The sequence below is a fragment of the Poecilia latipinna genome, unplaced genomic scaffold (genome assembly GCF_001443285.1).
Source record: "Poecilia latipinna isolate Pla-1442-1.1 unplaced genomic scaffold, P_latipinna-1.0 Scaffold1800, whole genome shotgun sequence".
Taxonomy (NCBI): domain Eukaryota; kingdom Metazoa; phylum Chordata; class Actinopteri; order Cyprinodontiformes; family Poeciliidae; genus Poecilia; species Poecilia latipinna.
In genome coordinates, this window is record NW_015114416.1 from 56,882 (window position 1) to 76,563 (window position 19,682).

Sequence of the window (19,682 nt, forward strand, 5' to 3'; positions counted from 1 at the left end):
TTTTTAAAAGGAGTGGTACCCCCCCCGGGGGGGGGTTTTTTTTCCCTTTTTTTTTTTTTTTTTTTTTGTTTTTTTTTTTTTTTTTTTTTTTTTTTTAAAAAAAAAAAAAAAATCACAACCCTTTTTAAAAAAAAAAAAAAAAAAAAAAAAAAAAAAAAGGAGTTAAAGACCCATCACCTGAGTCGGTTCCAATCGTTCCTGTAAACGAGTCGGCAAAGAGAGCCGGATCCGTCGCATTGGCACCTTCGGAACGTGTTCACGTGATGACGCAAATGTCACATGATGTTGTCTCATGCTAACAACAAATCGAAAATATCCGGATTTATCTTTTTTCTGAGTGCCTAACACACAGTCCAACCGAACCGACAGCTGCTGTTCAGCCTAAACTAAACAGGTAACTCGCTAGCTAAGATAGTTTTCAGTGAAGCCTCTGGTTAGGTGATAACCAAGGATTGTCGTGTTCCTACCATGTAAAGAAGCTCAATGAACTAGCTGCTCTTCCTCTGCACAGTCAGGAGACACTGCATTTCTTTGTGACTCATATGCAATGCAGGCGTTTAACTTGTTATTTCCATCAGATAAAGGTGTTAGATCCGACCGCTCGACGCCAAACAGACTGGGTCAACCGAGTAGCTCCAGATGGAGGTAGAGGGGATGGAAGATGAAGGACCTTCGTCCCAGAGTGAACTTCCAGGTGAAAACATGTCTCTGCACAATCTGTCACTGTTCATTGTCCAAGCCTGCGTGCCTCTACACAGTGATACACAATCGCAGCTTCATTTAAAAGCACAAAGCAGTTTGCTTGCACGAGTAGAGAGGAAAGCTTCTGGAAGACGGCAGGTATTCTTTTTTCAGGTTGCCATGTGTTTAGTTTGTTTGAAGCAAGCACTGAGCTACATTCCCAGGAAGATTAGAACTACAAGAGAACTGCTTAGGAGCAAACTAATGCCTCTGTTGCCCAAATCCCTCCTCAGATTTGAGTTCTCTGTATTTCACCGTCAGACATTTGCAAATAAACATTAAGTTAACCCTGATGCAGTTCGAAGTTAATAGAGTTGCACTGATCTGATTGAGGCTACATATTTGCAGTGCTTTGTAAAAGTATTCTTTAAAGTACTCAGTTTTGTTCACATCCTTTCACATGTTCACTGCTCTGCCCTCGCAGCTTGTGACAAACTGTGAACAAGGATTGTTGTGACTTTCTGTCACCAAAAAACCTATCTTTCTGCCTTCCTTCCATTAAAAGCAGACCAATTGAGTTCACCACCAATAGTTGTCCTGTCAACAACATCTCCGAAAGTCCCCCAGAGTTACCATGGGGCAACTGGATTTATACTGAAATTGAATCACACACAGGTGAAAATAACTTAATGTGTTCAGAGTAAAGAATTCTCAATAATAATAACAATAATAACAATGCTTTTCAGTTGTGCATTTGTCAAAAAATATAGAAAGCTGTGTATCCTTTCCTTCCGTTTTAGTTATACACCACTTTGTGTTGGTCTGTCACAACAAAGTCATAGAGTTCGTGGTTATAAATATGGAAGTGATGCAGGAATATTTTATGCATGATACTGCAGATAATAAAACACCTCTCCACTTTCTGATAAAGAACAGACAAATGCAACTTTAACAGATCACACGTTCAGAATACTTATGAATTGGTAGTATTCATCTCTCTTGTTGTGTCACAGATGTGCCGCTCATGTAGAACACTTTTTAATTGTGGTGGATATTGGAGAAAGAATCTTATTGGAATTTTTTTTTTTCTCCAAAAGAAGAACTCTAAATAAATGACTTAAAATTGCTTTAGCATCAACTGCATAGCCTAATATTTAATTTCATGAAAAATTTGTTAAATTCTCATGTTAAAATAAAATATTAGTAAAAGGTTGCCTTTCAGGTTGTAAGAATGCCAGTGCTTTTATTACCGCCTAAAACACAATAATAACGTGTGAGTATACGTCTTTATGTTGTTTGAGCTCTCTGAACTTGCTTGTCAGATCTCCAGGCAACGCAGCAGCTGCCAGCGGATCTGCAGAGCTCCACGCCTGCAGAGAACGTCTGCGTGAATCAGAGAGCAGTGGACAAACTCACCGAGGGTTTCCTCTCCCACTACCTGCCAGACCTACAGAACTCTAAACGAGCCCTGCAGGAGCTCACGTACGTCTCTGCGTTTTCTGTGTTTTGATGCATGCGCTCCTGTTCGTAGTGCTGAGAAAAAGTATTTGCCGCCTCACAGTTTTAGTTTTGTTTTGTTTGACTCATCCAACATTTTTAGCTAACGGGCAAAGATAAACCGAGTAAATTAAAAACAACGCTTTTCAAATTCTGACTTCATTTATTCAGGGATTGAAGCTGTCCAAAACAACAACAAAAAAGAAATGGCTGTGTCTTTGGCTTTGTAACTTTTTCCTGTCACATGACACAGTAGTCGCTTCTTCATACATCAATACATTTGAGCTCATCCAGTCTGTTTTAAATAGAAATTGCAAGCAAGTGAGCAAAATCAGGAGCAAAAACAATCCATTTTCATGACTCAGCAAGATTCTGCTGCTTTTATTCCTGGAAGGAAATCGAATTGAACAGGTGTCAGATGGACTGACGGTCTCATTTCGCCTGGTCTGTCCACGCAGATGAAATGAGAAAGGATGGATCAGATTACATGCAAAAATGGCATTGTTACTAGTAAAAAAAAAAGAGAAAACTACCATTAAAAACCCAAAGTGATAATTAAAGCAACGAAGCGCTGCAGTAATGTGTTGAACGACCTTCTGTTTGGACATTGAAGCCAAACAGAAGCTAGTCTGATGAGTCAAAAGGGGAATAGATGTGAAAGAACAGCTAAAAAAATATATATTAATGCTGCAGAATTAACAAGCAAAACATGTTTTGATGTGCACAGCATTCAGTTGTCCTGATTGACAATTTGCATAGATGTCCGTCCGTCCGTCCATCCATCCATTTTCTTCCGCTTATCTGGGGTCGGGTCGCGGGGGCAGCAGCTTCTGAAGGGCGGCCCAGACTTCACTCTCCCCAGCCACTTCCTCCAGCTCTTCCGGGGGAACCCCAAGGCGTTCCCAGGCCAGCTGAGAGACATAGTCCCTCCAGTATGTCCTGGGTCTTCCCCGGGGCCTCGTCCCGGTGGGACGTGCCCGGAACACCTCACCAGGGAGGCGTCTAGGAGGCATCCTGACCAGATGCCCGAGCCACCTCAACGGGCTCCTCTCGACATAGAGGAGCAGCAGCTCTACTCTGAGTCCCTCCCGGATGGCTGAGCTTCTCACCCTATCTCTAAGGGAGAGCCCAGCCACCCTGCGGAGGAAACCCATTTCGGCCGCTTGTATCCGGGACCTCGTTCTTTCGGTCATGACCCAAAGCTCATGACCATAGATGAGGGTGGGAATGTAGATCAACCGGTAAATCGAGAGCTTCGCTTTTTGACTCAGCTCTCTCTTCACCACGACGGACCGGTACATTTTCCTCTAAAAGAACCTCATGGTTTGGGTTCAATGAACTTGTCCTTGTTTTGTCGTAGCCTAATTTCCGCACAGTGCGGCTGATTTCAATTTTTTTTTTTTGTGGCCTCTTTAAGTTGCTTAGCAGACACAGAAGTTGCAGCAAACTACTTTCTGATCGTCGCATACATCTATTTTAATCTCACCCTACTGAACACTCTCACCAGCTCTCATCCAGTCATCAAAATGTGGCACATCTGGTCACGTTTTTATGCCTCCGACACAACTTTAGTGACAAACTTCTCTTGCTTCTCCTTTGAAGGCTACGTTTCTAAACGAACCTGTGTTTGTTTTCTGTTTCCGACCAGACAAAATCAGCTGATACTGTTGGACACACTGGATCAAGAAATCACCAAGTTCAGAGAGTGCAACACCTTGCTGGACCTCAACTCGCTGGTGTGTTTAGACTTCAAAAAAACATATTCTCGTCTGCGTCGCTCTCAGAACGGAGGACTAACCCGGTCTGTCTATCTTCAGTTTACAGAAGCCAAAATTTACCAGAACAAGCTGGTGAACATAAGAAAAGAGATGATCATGCTTCATGAGAAGACAACTAAACTAAAGGTACCTGTCGCGGCGAAAAGAGATCTAAAAGTGCGTTAATGGCATGATGTTGGGTAACTGACTGGTGTTGTTGGATTTCAGAAAAGAGCTCTGAAGCTGCAGCAGCAGAAGCAGAAGGAGCTGCTGGAGAAGGAGCAGCAGCGGGAGCGGGAGCTGGAGAGGGAGAGGCAGCTTATCGCCAAGCCGGCTAAAAGAACGTAGAGATCCCGACGGTGTTTAAAGAACCGCTCTAAGGGGTTTGCATGTCTCACTCTGTTTACTACATATCTCCGACCAATCACACAAACCCTTAACCATTTTCCAAAGTGCTCATTGGGTAATCGGACAGGCGGCGCGTGGCTTCAATACGTTTCAATACAGATCTTGTGAGAAACTGTTGGGGAACTTAGAAAATCTCCTCTCCATCTCCGGCTTACAGTCAGTTTTGCAATGGAGGGGCTTTTATTTCCAAACGTATCTCCACTATCTACACACTATATCTGTACATAAATTAACTAGTTGTCATGGTAACCTGGTGACAACATCATGCCACTTTAAGCTGCACTTCTCTAAAAGTGCGCTCTTGAGATTTTTGGTTTTACTTCCCTCGTCATTTCAATTTTTAGCGCGTTGCCGCCGACTTCCTCCTTGTTCGGTCTCGTTTGTCACAGTTCCAGTTCGTTTAGACTCACTCTGAGTGTTCGGGCAGATTTAGCCGTGTATCTATTTGCTTTAGTTGTATGACATATCGATATAAACACTCGTATGCCTTGCTTGAATGGCCTGTTCTCTAAATGTTCCCCTTTTTTTTTTCTTTAGAGAAATTTATGGATTTTTGAGCGAAAGTCCCTTCATATTCTGAAAAACCTAAAAAGAAATAGAAGGGAAATTCCTCAGGGAGATTTCTGTTATAAAATTTGTTTGGGGTGCCAACATTTAGGGGAATGGTGTTTTTTATTTCTTAATATATCTGTGCATTACTGAAAGGTTGGATTTGCCAAAAAATAAATAAAAGACTACATCATTGCGCTGCAATGAAAGGTAGGTTTATGTTAATACTTTTTACAGCCGTTTATCAGTATGAATTCATGTTTTGGCCTTTTTGCATTTACCAAAAAGCCTAGTCTCTATGGTATTTTGTGAAAAACATTTACACTCCCTTCTGACTTTACCTCTTCTCCAGCAGGAGAAGCAGTTTTGAACAGACCAGAAAGTTTAAATATAAAACGGTATTCACCGAGGCGATTGGAAAAGTTGTCCTTCGTTCAGTTCAGACCTCCTCAAATCTGCGGCGCACTTTGGAAAATGGTTTCCTTAATAAAAACACTTAATGTGGTGCTTAGTAAATAGGAATAGTAGAAAGCTTGCAGAACCTTGAGTTTGGTTGTTCCTGTCTGATTTAGCCAAGGACGCCATAAACCAAAGACCTGGACTACGTCATCCAATGCTGTTTGACTTCTGACGATGCGCATGTTTGCAAAGCAGAACGAATCATCCTCTGACTCTTTGACAGATAATAATCTGGGAGAACTTCTGCATCTGCTGTGCTTTGTCAATGTGTCGTTTAATACGCGTTGTAATGTGGGCCGTCAGCCCCGTTAGTGTTGAATGTTACAAAAGAGATATGTTGTGTAAATCTTTTTTTGTTCTGCACTAAATCTGACTGAGGCTTGTGTACTATGATAACAGATGGTAAAATGTACCAAACTGTAAACGTCACTTGCAAATCTCCTTGATATAAATATTTTTTTCTTTTTTGTAAAACCCTTCTATGCACTAGTTTTATTTGAAATTCTAGGGTTTGTAGAGTTAATAATAAAAGCAACATAATCACTGGTTTGGTGAGATTTTTCTCTGCTTGTTGAATAATTTACGGTGTTTGTCAATAATAGAAATTAAATTATTATCAAAAATCTTTTTTCAGTTATTCGTTCTGAGAGAAGAAATGTATGTTATAGTTTCATTAAGCACATATTGATATATTTAAGCTTGCATGTAATGAAAACCCAAAATTCAGTTTGCAGAAAATGACAATATTGCATACTTTAGACCAAAGAATTGAAAAGTAGTTGGCTGCACTAACTCTGCAGTTTATAGACCTAGTGGACCAACGCCAGCGGACGACCCCGGATAACCACATTGTATGGAAAGTCAACACTGGACCTCAAGCAGCTCCTTCAGACTGAGACTTTTACTTGTAAGCAGAATGAAAATTATGCTTCATATGAAAAGAACATGTGTTAAATACAGTCTGGTCTTTTTTCTCCTCCACCCAGGTAAGACACTTTTTACTGTGTCCTCCTGGATGTGCATTTGTGATGATTCTTGAATCTCTGACTCCAGCTGCTGTCCATTGAACTGAATTTATTTCATCATCCTTTTCGACTGTGGTGTTCCTTATTACATGTTTGCATTTTTTCTAGCAAACATCCGCAGTCAATTTTCCATTCACATGTTTAACTTGGCAGTTTCCCCCATGGTTGTGTTTGCCATAACACAACCAGAACCTAATATTTAGGTAATATCAATTTTGCCGGTCTCAGGGAATATTGAAGTGTCTGAGAAGTTGATTTTTTTAAAAAAAATATAAACAAGGAGCTGTAATGATGATTTTGGCCCGCTAGATGGCAGCAGAGAACCGCTCCTCTCATTGAACAAGCGTGCTCGTTAAGCGGAAGTCAATTTTGCACGACCAGGCAACGCACAAACGTACATCTGACCGTATTCCCTTAACATGTAGCGCTTTATCAAACTAACTTTATCTTTTCTTATTGGATGGTTTTTTAACATGTAAAAACTGACCAGCCACAAAACTGGAGTTTGTTGACAGAGAAAGTAGGTTACATTCCTCTCAGTCTCGGTCCTAAACACCAACCCCGTGTCTGCCACACCCACTTCCATTTCACATAAACCTCCAATTTTAACCTCAGCTACTACAGCAGGAAGTTGAGTCAAAGCCCACAAGACTCTAACTGCCCCCGCTTGGTTTTTCTTGGACTGTAACACAGGGTGGACATTAATGGGGAATTCTGAGGTCGGGGCAATTTGGCATCTCACTGACAAAAGGAATGAGTACAAAGCACAGTTTTGAGGGTAACTTTACAAACCTTTTGTTTATGTTGATGAAACTAAAGCATTACAGTGTTTTAGGAAAAGTCAGATTTTGAGACAAAAACAATCAGTGGAAGTTAGCTTTAGCTAGAGTATGTTACAAGTAGGACTGATGTGTTTTTAGACTAATTAGTTAATTTAGTTAATTAAATCTGGACTCTTAACATTTTGTCTAAATAACAAAAATGATACAATTTCAACATGACAGAAGCCAGATAAGCCCTCACCAGTCATCCAGCTTGCATTACACCAAATTCTGGCATTTCCTCCCTGACCCTTACTGCTGGTCCTTGATTATTATGAAGGAAGGTTCCTATTGATATTTTACACTAAACCCGGTGAAGTCCCTGGAGGTTCAAACACCGGGACCACCAGCATTACCCTAGATATGGCTTTAGAAGAGTGCCTTGTGGTCCCTAACATGAACAAGTCACTGTGGTCTTTGGTCAGGTCACTTCTGGCCTGGGAATGCCTCGGGGTCGTCTAGGATGAGCTAGATACGGAGGTCGGATTTTTCCTCCTGGAGCTTTTACTCTAGATAGGAATGAATGATCAGTCCATACAGAACCAGTAGAGTTGCTCTGATAACTTTTGGTTCAGCCAAAATTAGAAGGTTCATAATCGGATCAAAAGAAACATCTTGAGTCTCCCTCAAACTTTCTTTACTCTTTACAGTTTTCAAATAAAAGTCAATGAAAAAATAACATAAACTAAAAGAACAGTGATTTGGAATTGTTATAATGCAACATTTGTATAAAAAAAGAACAATAAAAACAATCAGCTGGACAAAAGATTTACTCAGTTTGGATTTAAAGCCAGCAAGATGTTTCAGTGACCTTGTTTGACTCGTGTGTACCTTCCTCCTCCTCTGGTTTTGTAAATGTTTGGAGGCTTAGGAGCTTCATAGTGGTAGTTTTGCAACAGAAGGATGTTTTACTTACCTTGTTTGGTAGACGCCTTTCAACTCCTAAGCAGTTTGTTTCAGTTTGTGCCAAATGTTTTCTCAGTATGTGCCATGTAGGCACCACACTTAGATAACTGAACCACCTGAACAACAACTTCACAAACTTGCCCTTGTACTTACACAATGCTGTATGACCCAGATGAAATGGGCAAAGCCTTTGCTTGCAACTGCTGTTTCAGAAGCAGGATGTTCATGCATCTGTCATCTCTGCACTTAATGATGCAAGTTGCAACCCAATAATACCTCAATAATGGTCAAACAGAATCTGTTCTGTTAAGCTAATCAGATTCTATTAAAAATGGACTCTGTTGGTCCAGCAGATGGAGGCATTAAAGCTTCTTGGGGGGTGAGAGACAGCTCACAGACACATTGTTTTCAGAGGCAAGGCCAGTGTTGTCCCTGACCGTTTGGTTGGAGAGTTGTCTCTACTTTTAGAAAGTTACCCGTCACGGAAAACACAGCCTCCCCTCAGCAAAGCCGCAGGCGAGTCACAGAGACACAGAGCAGAAGAAACAGATGATGCTGTAGCCTTCCAGTCTGAGTAAACAGTGATTCAGATGGGTGAGGAGTGGGAGGCTGTGGTCTACTGGAGACTGGCAGCTCCAGGCCTCTCCCAGACCCTCCACAACAGGATATGGTCCCCAGGGCCCACACTAAGCACAGATGCGTGGTATTATTATTCTCTCCAGGTTTTACCATTTGGTTTGCATGGTGGATGTCGAGCACGGTCTGTCACAGAGTGAAAGGTTTGGCCTGCAGCGCTGGAAAACACATCGCTGTGGTGTTGTTTTTTGTCCAAAGCGATGGTGAATTAGGTGATTTTTCCCTTCTGCGCCGTGCCTTATGTAATGGTTCAGATTCAGATCAGGATGAGTGGGTAGTGTGGCAATGAAGACGTTTGTAATTAGGCTTCTGTGACGCAGCAGATGGTGCAGAACAGCTATTTAAACAGTTCACCACGTAACCAAAGCAACTTTCCAAAGCAGTGATTTTGCATTTGAATTCAGGAAAATATTTTCTCCCTCACTTATGGAATAACCGAATAACCTTCTGCGATCGGGAAAAACTAAACCTTGCTACTTCCATATTGATAAAGGAAGTAGCAGCAATTTGCTGTATTGACCATCAGCAAATGAGACCAAAACGTCTGTAAAACAAGACGTTTTGGAAACTTGGTGATTCAGAGCACGCCAGTGCTGATTACATAACGGTATTGAGAAAAGGCCGCCATGAACTCAGACATGCAACTTTTTTCTGACATTCTTGGGAGGGTTGTAGGAGCATTTCCAAACAACTTGAAATCCATCATTTTAAAAATTATTATTCTCAAAAAGAAAAAAACAAAACAAAACATTTGATATGGCTGCACATCTTCCCAGGGGTGGATTTCCTGGCATAATCATCCCAAAGTTAGACCAAGTAGTAACACGCCGCACCCTGCAATAAACAAAACAAAACAAAAAAGGACAAGAACAACAAAGACACGCATTTTGGGCTCCAAAGTCATTTGTATAATTGAGAACAAGCGTGGCTTTTTCTGATAGGTGCCAGAATAAAAACACTGCAGTAAAAACAATGCCAGGCTCTGGAAAACTAGTTGTGAATTAACCACAAGACATTAAAACTGTGTTTTTGTTTTTTATTTAGACCAAAATAAAAAGGTAAGACCATAGGACACATTTTTCATGTTTTTAACATGCAACACATTTAAATGGAAAAAAAAAAATAATAATATTGCAATGGGGCATTAAAGTCCAGAACTTGCCATAATCTAAATACAATTTTTTTTTTTTGGTGAATTTATGCCATATTCCCCTTGTCTTAGATTCCAAATGGACAGTGGCCCATTCTTACACCACTGGCCAAAGGAATGGGCCACTGCCCATTTGGAGGTCCTAAGGTCCTGGCTGAAGTGTTGAGCCGTTGTTTCGATGTTTTCATAAAAATCTATCTTCTCGTGATGCAACAGATTTTGAGAAGTGCAGCAAGATATCCGCATAGCATCATGCTGCCACCACCATGGGCGGCGTTCAGGCAGCATCCTGCCAAGGTCTCTACCTCTTTTTTTTTTTGTTTGTTTGTTTTAAATATGTTTTTTAGGTCGGTTCCCATGAAACAAAGTGAACCCAGACTGTGGAAGTCCCACGTTTCCCCCTTTTTTTTATCTTACCTGATTTCTTTTAAACATTTTTTTATAATGCCACAGAATACTGTGTTAGAGAGGCGTGCACGGGATTCCCCTTGCACTCCCGTTGTTGTGTCTTCAATTATCTCAAGTGTTGTGAATTGACAGGTTTTCAAAGCCATCGCATCTTCGTCTCGGTTTGGCCTGATGTCATGTCAGACAGTGCAAGAACAAAAATGTTGTGTGACCTTTTAGGCAGTAGATGTAAACATCTGCTTTCAACTTTGACCAGTCGTTGCTCTGTGAGATGCAACAGCAAATATCGTGCAGCCGAAAAGCATAAAGTGCAAAGGTGAACCCCGTGACTGTAAGTCGCGCCGCAGTTCCTCTGCTGCCAGTTCTTCATACCATTATTGCTATTTTGAATCTGAATGCCTCTTTCAGAACGCTACGGCTGCAACAACAACTGCGTACTGCAGTGTGGCCAGTTTAATATCTACCGCCATATTGGGGCTACGCAGCGTGCTGTTGTGTCTGCGCGGCGGTCAAAATCTCCCCAGACTGTGTCCGCTCAGAATAAACACAGACGGAGTGGGTGAACCGCAGCAGATGTTTTTACTCCGGCCTCGCACAGGTGAAGCGTTGAGACCTGCTCAGCTCACTGCCACGGAGGTTCGCAGAGGCTCACACTTTCAAAACAAGTCCCTGCAGAAATGTTTATTTGTCACGAAACATTTTTATGGGCGGGAAAAAAAAAAAGGCTCCTGTAAGACTGCTGTAAAAGGGATAAATATAGGAAAAACTGGTAGGCTGCAAATGAGAAGTTGTGGCTGTGAGGGTGGTTTGACCGAATAAATGAGCTCTGTCCCTGTTGTTTTCTCTGGTTGGAATTATGTTAAAGGGTACACTGGGATTCTGTTAGCAGGACAGAGATATTGTTTTGAGACAGACGGCCGCAGAGTTGCAGTCACCTCTGCTGCCAGGATGGTTAGCGGTTGCAGGGCTGTGTCCTGTCTGACCTGCGTGAGGTGGAGATGTGATAATCCAAACCGTAACTGTATGGAGTTAGAGGTCTGAGGCCAGGATTTATAGGGTTGTTTAGATGCTCTATTTGAGTCAGCCGCAGCGCAGACGGTTGCTTCCTCTGCTTTTTGGACAGACCGAGGGGAAGTGCATTGCAGATGGGCTCAAATCAGACACACATACACACAGGCAGGAGGAAAGGCAGCAAACAAAATCCAGTCAGGGCCAGTATTCATCACCCGCAGTGTGGTGGTTGGTGTGGTCCAGAAAAATGCAGGGATTGTCACTGTCCACTCATGCAAAAAAAAAAGTTTCCTTATTAAGATTTGAATCTGAGCCCAATGAGTTTCATTCTTTCCGTAAACAAGCCACTTCATAATTTAAAAAAAGAAACATTTTCAGGCGATAATTCTTGTGCAATGTCATCAGAAAGGTAAGACAAAGCAAAAGTGAATCATCAGATTTCCTTTTCCCCTGCAGCAGTCGCTGTTATATAACTACTAATCTCATGTGCCCAAGTCTAGACTGTTAAGCTTCCACACTTCAAGTTGACATAATGACTTAGCTGCTGCTTGAGGAAAATTAACACCCCCTCCGTATAAATGTTCAGAGCTGCTGTTAATTCAGGAGTTGGCGCTTTACAAGCTATTAATCTTTGACTCGTATAAGGGTACAAATGAAATCTAAAACAGAGCAACAAAGAAAACAACAAGATATTAGCTCGAAGCACAAATTAAAACTCGCAGCTTTAAACTTTTTTTTTTTTTTGGCTCGAGCTCCAAAAGTGCAATTTAAACAGATATTTTGAGCTTGAAACCAAAGTAAGCTTTCCGAGAAAGATTCACCTATTCATTACGTGTGAGGCCATTTTGATGCAAAGCAAACTTGGCTGCACACTTTTTCTTTGGGGTATATAACCCTCTAATCTTCTGATGACATTGAGGGCACTCTTTAATCAACATTTATTTATAAAGCGTTCACCGTACCCAAAGTGTGCTTCGCAGCGAAAAGAAAACAGAAATGAACAAAACACTCACTCAAAAACAGAATAAAATTAAAGCATATAAAATCTAATAAAAAACATGTAAGAACACGGAAGATGCATAATCAGCACATACAAAATGTGCTGGAAAATACTGGAAGCAAATTCCGGTCTTTGGTACTTTGACTCCAAGAGTTAAGTTCATTTTACAAGCTGCAAGAAGGCTTTGTATTTTATTTTATTTTATTTATTTTTTTTTATGATGAGAAGTGTTTTTTTTATTCCATAGCACTTTTAAAAAAAAATAAACAAGTTCTTTCCAACAATGTACTATAAATCTGATGCTTGTGGACAATAAAAAAAAAAGAACAATGTGAACTGTAACCGTAAAAATTAAAGCCTCAAAGTTTGCAAAACCTAACGTTTGAGTCACTGCCAAAACTGTGGGACACCAGAAGAAAAAAAAAAAAAAAAAAAAAAAAAAACCCGGAAAAACTTAGGAAAACATACGTATGAAGTGAATACGTACATTAATACACCAGACAGAAATATATGGTAAACACAAACACAAAACACAAAAGTTTTTCAGAAAAGGCCCTGGGTTGCCAAATACAAATTTCGAATGTTTACTTATCAGCCTACTGTTCCCATAATTTTTTTGTGTGGTATTATCCAGAAGTTATAAATTAATAAAAAATAGTTGAAGGGTTGTTGATGCCGTTTGAAGAGTTGGAGCTACTAGTTTAAATACAAAAGTCCAGTGTGTGTGTGTTTTTTTTTTTTTTTGCTGTTACTGTCTCAAGTCATGAGAAACCATTTCTACTGCGCTGTGGTGTGTGAATAACACAACACGCGCATGTGTGCTTGTTCGTCAGACTTCCACACATGCATGCAAAAATCTGAAGACTCAAAAGACGTGTCGGACGGAAAGCTCTAAAAATACCAGCTTGCCTTAAACAGCATGGCGCTTGGATAAATAGAACCTTCAATGCACTGAGGAAATGACCTCAAACATAGGCCAGCGGACGCTTTCCAACAAACAGTATGCAGACCTCTGACCCACTTCCATACATTCCTGCCTGGCTGCATGACATAATGTGTTTTCATGGCAGCACCAGGGAAGGAAAAAGTGAAGTTAATTTGACTCTGAGGGACACGCCCACTGTCCACATAGTTTCTAGATTTCTGTGGAAGTTCAACTCAGATTTGCACTTAGATTACTACAACTGCAAAAACCGATACGCACAAGTCAAGAAAACTGATGCAGCTGGCAAAGATAATGCAATATCCTTAAAGTTTTAACTAAAATCTTCAAACAGCATTTTGTAGCAAAAACCAAAATAAAAATTCTTACACTGGCCATTAAAGTAATTTCAACCTAGTCAAATTTATTGAGAGAAACTTTTGCAGAACTAAAAGGAGTCATTTATTTGATGGTACCCTCAGGGACTACAGAACAAAACAAGCCTTTATGGACAACTCTGGCATGTTTTGTAAAGTGCAGCACTGTCCCATTTGAAATAAATGAAATCGTATTCTGTGGCATTTCAAGTCCAAGTAAATGAGTTTGCAAAAAGAAAGAAAAAAGAAGTCTAAAGCCTCAAACTGGTCAATATTATCTGCGATAGGATTGTTGTGCTTTTGGCAAGTGAAGCCTCATGATGGGTATCAGTTCAAAACCAAATAACTATGGTTCTTTATCCCCAGTAGAGCATGTGACTAGTCAATATCAGCAGCACACACACTTTACTCATTTCTGTACAGAATTACATCATTTGTAATCTGCTATAAGTGCAGCCAGGGAAATATGCCCCACCCACCATCTTCCCCCACGTCTGAATTTGAGTGTACTGTACTCCACTGCTAGTCACGAGGCTGACTCATAACGTCACTTATCACTCGCACCAGCTGCGGCACAGAGAGAAATACATCATGTTCTCACGGTGACCCTGTTGACCTCTGAGTTGGCAACTTTGAGGATGAGAGGTTTCATAATTTCAGATCTTTGAGAATGAACCGTTTCAGGTAAAAGAAGAAGAAACACTACAGAGTTTTGGCAGAAGAATCATTTATTGATACATGCAGCATAGTGCAACCATCTCTTGAATATTTCCATTATCTCTCTTAGGAGTGTAGGCGGTAACAAAGCAATAAATACGAAAAGATGAAAAGTCATGCCAACATTGTATGATGTAAAACTTTGTGTATAAAAAAAAATAATAATAAAAAAAAAATCTTGACAGTCAATTAAAAACTGCCAGGCAAAAGAATAAAATAATTAAGGCAAGACGGTCCTCTGGTTGCGCTTTGAGTACATGATTTCCTTAGCCGATCAGTTGACCTGAAGCAGAACAACAAATCAGCAACTCATGTTGATTGTGCGACTTCATGTCAGACAGTCAAATGATTTTAGTACCTTTGTTTAGAGAGATTTCTGGATTTTATTCAGGATGTCACCATAGACGAAGTTGAACAGCTGCTCCTTAGTCAGGGTTCCATCTAGCTGCACTGTAAAAAAAAAAAAAAAAAAACACAACAGTTTTATATACCGGCACATCCACAGGCCGTCCAATCTTTTCAATAAAACCATACTTACAGACATCAACACCTGATTCTTCCATCATTTGTGTGTGTTTCTCATACATGGGCCAGACGTGGCCGTCGAACAGGCCAGGTGGGTCAGGCACCTTGTAGTTCCTTGAGCTGCATAGATAATAATAAAAAAACATTTCAAAACAAGCTCAAAATGATAAAGGACATACTTCAAAACCACAAGTTCAGCACTATAGTGGAGCACTTACCACCTCCTCTTTTTGCATTCTTCATAGGGGATGGACATAAAGTAACGCTGGTTAAACACGTCAATCAAAGGCCTGCAGACACAGAAGCCAATCAGTATTTCTAAGCAAAGGTCAATCTAATTATTTTAGGCGCATTTAGTTTAGTTGAGGACTTACTGATAGGTGTAAAGCAGAAAGCCCTCCACAATAAGGATGTGAGTCTCCTCGTCCTTGCTGTGATCAGACTTCGGCATAATCTCAGTGTCCAGGGTGTTATTAACGCCATGAGACTTTTCAAACTTCACTGGATTGTCCAGCCATGCGTAGATGGTGCTCATCATGGCGTCCATGTCCAGGGCAGTGATGACTAAACAGAGAGGCAAGTGGGAAGGAAAAGAGAGGTGTATGGGAAAAATAGCAGAGTGAGTAAAGCTGATATTTGAGTTTTTGTTCTTTTTTAAATTGCATGCAGGTTACAAATGAGACAGCGTTACAGTTTTAAGCAAAACACACAGAAAGCGCCCACAAAAAAAAACACCCTTTCATAAAAACCCAAGCTTACCATCATACTGCTTAAAGCCATCTTCACCAACTTCAATCTGATCTTGGGGCTGAAACATACATTGATAAGATGTACCCAGGTACATTCTGCTAGGCCTACGCTATGCTATATGGAAGTTGAATAGTTTATACTGCATCTACGAATGCAAGTGGGCAAGGAAAGACAAACCATTGACTTGCGTTACTCAGACTGATCCCTTACGTTGACTAGACGCTACAAAAATCCAAGAGGCATTTGTGGGAACGGTGCTCACCTTGAAGAAGTCATCCTGGTGTACCACGCAGCAGTTGGGAAGGGCCTGGATCAGCCGCTTGGTGAGGGTGGTCTTCCCTCCGTTGGTAACGCTGCGTGCGATAAAGAGGTGAAAATAAGACATTTATATAAAATATAGCGAAAGTGCATTTTTCTTAATTATTTAAAAGAGAATCATTTGCGGTATGTTGTAAAATAAAGTGTCCGTGTCATAGAACTTCGTAAGCAAAAGCATCCCAGGAAATGGATGACTCAATGAAGCGGATGAGCCATCTGTTACTTTGTTATAACAGCTAGCTTCTGTTTACAAATAAAAAGCGAACAAAAGGGTTAGCAATATATTTCATAAAAAATACATCCAACATAAAACATAAGTTAAGTATTTCTTCGGATGCAATGACTCCGCAGTCCCACGTGCACCGTCCTTTTAAGGCCTTCCTAGCCTAGCCTAGCTTAGCATCTCGACTCACCCGCCAATGCCGATGATGTACTTCATGATGTGGGATGGTAAAAGCTTGAGTCAGTCGTTCAGAGTCAATAAAAACCGGGTCAGAGGCACAATGATTTGACGGGAAGAAAGCTTAAAAGAGAAAGGCTGCAGCAGGAAACGTCAACTACTCGATTCCTCCATGGTACTTGAGTTTAGAGAGTAGGGTAAGAGCTTAGACGAGCTGTCACTCGGACCGCGGTCTTCCACCGAGAGAGAACCTCGTTGTTCCGTTGCTTCCACACATACTGAAAAAGGTCTCGCGATTGGATATTTAAACACTTTGAGGTTTGTCGAGTAACCAATCACGAGCGAGTGCTCTCGTAGGTCATACTGGCTCCGCCCACCAAAAACCACAGCTCGGTTGAGGGAGGAAAAAAAACGGAATAACACAAATATAGATGAATACTTTAAAAAAAAAAAAAAGGAAAAACAATAAGCTCGTGTTTTTTGACATCTTAATTCTTTCTGAAGTTTTCATTTATGTTTAGTAGGTGCAGAAGAGGCTTGAGGAGCTGGGAAATAAGTTAAGTGTTTTTGAAAGAGAGGAATCCAGCCTGACTCACTAAATGCTTCTGCAATGTCTTTCCAATAAGGCAAAAACATTTATAAAGACAATATCTGCACTGTTTTTAGAAAGAAGGCCAAATAACAGCTACCCAAAGTTGACAAATTCTTGTTACACTTGAATAGATAAAAGTCAGCGGACATCTTCAAAGTGGTGAAACCTAATATGTCTAGCTACTTAAAATAAATTAAATAGAAGTGATTGAGTGGTCACAGAGTAAATCAACATATACAGTCATTGGAAGAAGTACATTTTAATTTTACTTTTTTAATTTTCTAGTGTTCTTGCATCAAGTCATAATAAATGTGATTCAATTCAATTCAAAAATACTATATTAATCCCAAATGGAAATTTTACCTGGTTTAGTTAAACCTATAGAGGACAAGATAAGTCCACTATAGATCGTACATCGTCTTAATCTAATGTAAAGCGCCATTCTCCATTTTAGCTTCATCTTGTAATGACGGTGTGTCTGTTTAGTGAGTTCATACCATTGAGGACCGACTGAAATAAGTTTAGAATCTGCGAAAGACCAGATCCTTTTTATTTCATCCTGGCATAACCTAGAATTGAAATAACATGTGAAATTTATTATTAATTGTTTTCTTATCACATCCTTGTAATGAGCATGACTTGTAAGAAGGAGAGTAGAAGTGATGATATTTTCCTTAATTTTTTATTCAGGTTAAATAACACCTATCAGAATACAGTAGTTTATTTTTATTTTTATTTTAATGGGTGCACTTAACAATTTGCGATCAAAACGAAGACAAAGTTCACCAAGAACCCAGCCTGAAAATTGTTTTGATTACCCAAAAATGAGTTTAAGCAAGACGACTTGTTATATGGTGCTTATCATGCTCCTGAATGGTTGGATTCGGTTCTGACTGACAAATCTCAAACTAAACCCGGTGCATCACATGAGCTGACCAAAGATAAGTGAATCAGTCTGCCATAAACGTTGCCATCATCAGTAAGTCATAAGAAGCCTTTTCTTCCAAATCACGTCTCCTTTCCAAACCACCATGACAGGATGAATATTGTCACATTTGCCAACGTGACTGAGTGATTCTTGGTAGTTAGAGGTTAACAAGTGGGGTTAATTCAGATTTGCACCGATGTGTTAAAACTGATACATATTTGCAAGGTTGTGTATTTCTCTTTCTATGAATTTGCATAGAGCCTTTGCCACTCATGCTCCCAGTCGCAACTCCTTGCAGCAAGCAATTTACCATACTGTACGCTGACCTTGATTTGACAGTTTATCCAACTATCTTCCTGGAAGTCTCACATGCTTTACGTTAGTTTTGTCCTTTAAGCATTACCAACACTTTTTAATACACGCTTACTGTGTATATTACATATTCCAAATTTATCTGGGCGTCATTATTGAAATCCACTGCAAGGCTTGAAAACTGTGATGTTTTTTTTTTTTTTATCACATCATATAATTTGTAAATACAATAAATTAAAAAGTCAGTGCATCATACATTCTACTTCTGTATCCAACCAGATTTTGCCGACAGTGCCTCACGAAAGCATTCAGGCTTCAAGCTTTTTCCTACTTTGTCTTATTGTAGCCACAAGCTTCCATGTTTTTGTTCGGGATTTTATGCAATAGATCCACACAAAGTAGTAAACATTTGTGAAGCAGGAAGAAAACTACTCAAATAGTTGCAATATTCTCACAAATATCTGAAAAGTGTGGCAGTGCACTTGTATTTACACTGACGCACCTAAATAAAACCCAGTGCGAACAATTACCTTCTCAGAAGCTGCTTAATTAGGGAACAGATTCCACATGTATGTGACATAACCTCAGTATCAGTCCAGTAGCTGTGTACTGTTCAATCAATCATCTGCTGGTTGAACTGCAAACCTACCAAGACATGGCAAGGAGAGCCGACAAGAAGTCCTTCAAGCAGGTGGCAGCATCATGCTGTGGACTAATCACACTCGACAAGAAGACGGATAAAACTAAATGCAGGGAAATCCTGGAAGGAGACCTTTTAGAAACTTCAAAAGACGGAAACTACGTTTTAGAAACCGGTTTGGGAACATAAAGTGCGTTTCTTTTGAGCGTCACGGTTGTTACTGCTCTAATCTAATCGGTGAGGACATGATCTCTAACTGGCTAAACGGTGACGCACTTTTACATGAGTTTTTCACCATTATTGATTTTCTGTCAATGTTGTTGTGTGCAGCAATGATAATAGCCCTACCCTAGAAAACATCTGTAAGTTGGGACCGCAAATGTTTTCATTCCTAGAAAAGCTTGAGCTTATGACACAAAATACCAATCATTTTATTGCTGAAATCGTAGTCTGGATCAAACAGGCAACGGTTTGGAAATAGCGTGTAATAAACCACAGCAACTCTTCATGAGCATCACGTACAAGATCCCAGACACAAAACAAACAAGCGTCTCTGAACACATTCCTGTTGCTGTCGCATTTGCTTCACCAGCATGCAGCTTGCTGCTCTCTCGTTTGTAAGGAAACTTCCAGACTCATGACACAGTTCCCTGAGGTTACACCAAAATGCTACCTATATGCTGGGGTTTACACCCTCAGCAGCCCTCAACTATGAAGACAAAGGGGCCAAATGTGGGATTCAGCTCAGCCTGTAGGATTTCTTTTTACAGTTTTTGCACACTTTCATTCTGACAATGTGAAGCAGACTGAGTCTGGAGCTTATATATTGGTTTAATTGTCCAGAAAGGTTTAAAAATGTGTTGCATCTCTGACTACAAAGTTGGACAACCAAC

General features: G+C 40.3%; 2 protein-coding genes across 3 annotated transcripts; one reads left to right on the forward strand and one right to left on the reverse strand.

The window, feature by feature from the left end:
- Positions 1-201: 201 nt before the first annotated feature.
- Positions 202-5,974, forward strand: bloc1s6 (biogenesis of lysosomal organelles complex-1, subunit 6, pallidin). 2 transcript variants are annotated; one of them, XM_015014258.1, is made up of 7 exons: positions 202-394; positions 579-694; positions 2,004-2,163; positions 3,827-3,914; positions 3,996-4,082; positions 4,164-4,318; positions 5,465-5,974. In XM_015014258.1, the coding sequence occupies exons 2-6, from the start codon at positions 640-642 to the stop codon at positions 4,281-4,283; spliced, it is 510 nt and encodes a 169-aa protein (XP_014869744.1). In that variant the 5' UTR covers positions 202-394; positions 579-639; the 3' UTR covers positions 4,284-4,318; positions 5,465-5,974. The 2 variants fall into 2 exon arrangements, with proteins under 2 accessions (XP_014869744.1, XP_014869743.1); XM_015014257.1 differs by having other exon boundaries at positions 203-394; positions 4,164-5,968.
- Positions 5,975-14,317: 8,343 nt separating this feature from the next.
- Positions 14,318-16,600, reverse strand: mibp2 (muscle-specific beta 1 integrin binding protein 2). The gene is made up of 8 exons (XM_015014250.1): positions 16,331-16,600; positions 15,862-15,952; positions 15,609-15,657; positions 15,224-15,413; positions 15,068-15,139; positions 14,863-14,969; positions 14,683-14,774; positions 14,318-14,607 (listed from the first exon to the last, which is right to left on the reverse strand). Exons 1-7 carry the CDS (start codon positions 16,354-16,356, stop codon positions 14,689-14,691), a joined length of 621 nt encoding a protein of 206 aa, XP_014869736.1. The 5' UTR covers positions 16,357-16,600; the 3' UTR covers positions 14,318-14,607; positions 14,683-14,688.
- Positions 16,601-19,682: the final 3,082 nt, after the last annotated feature.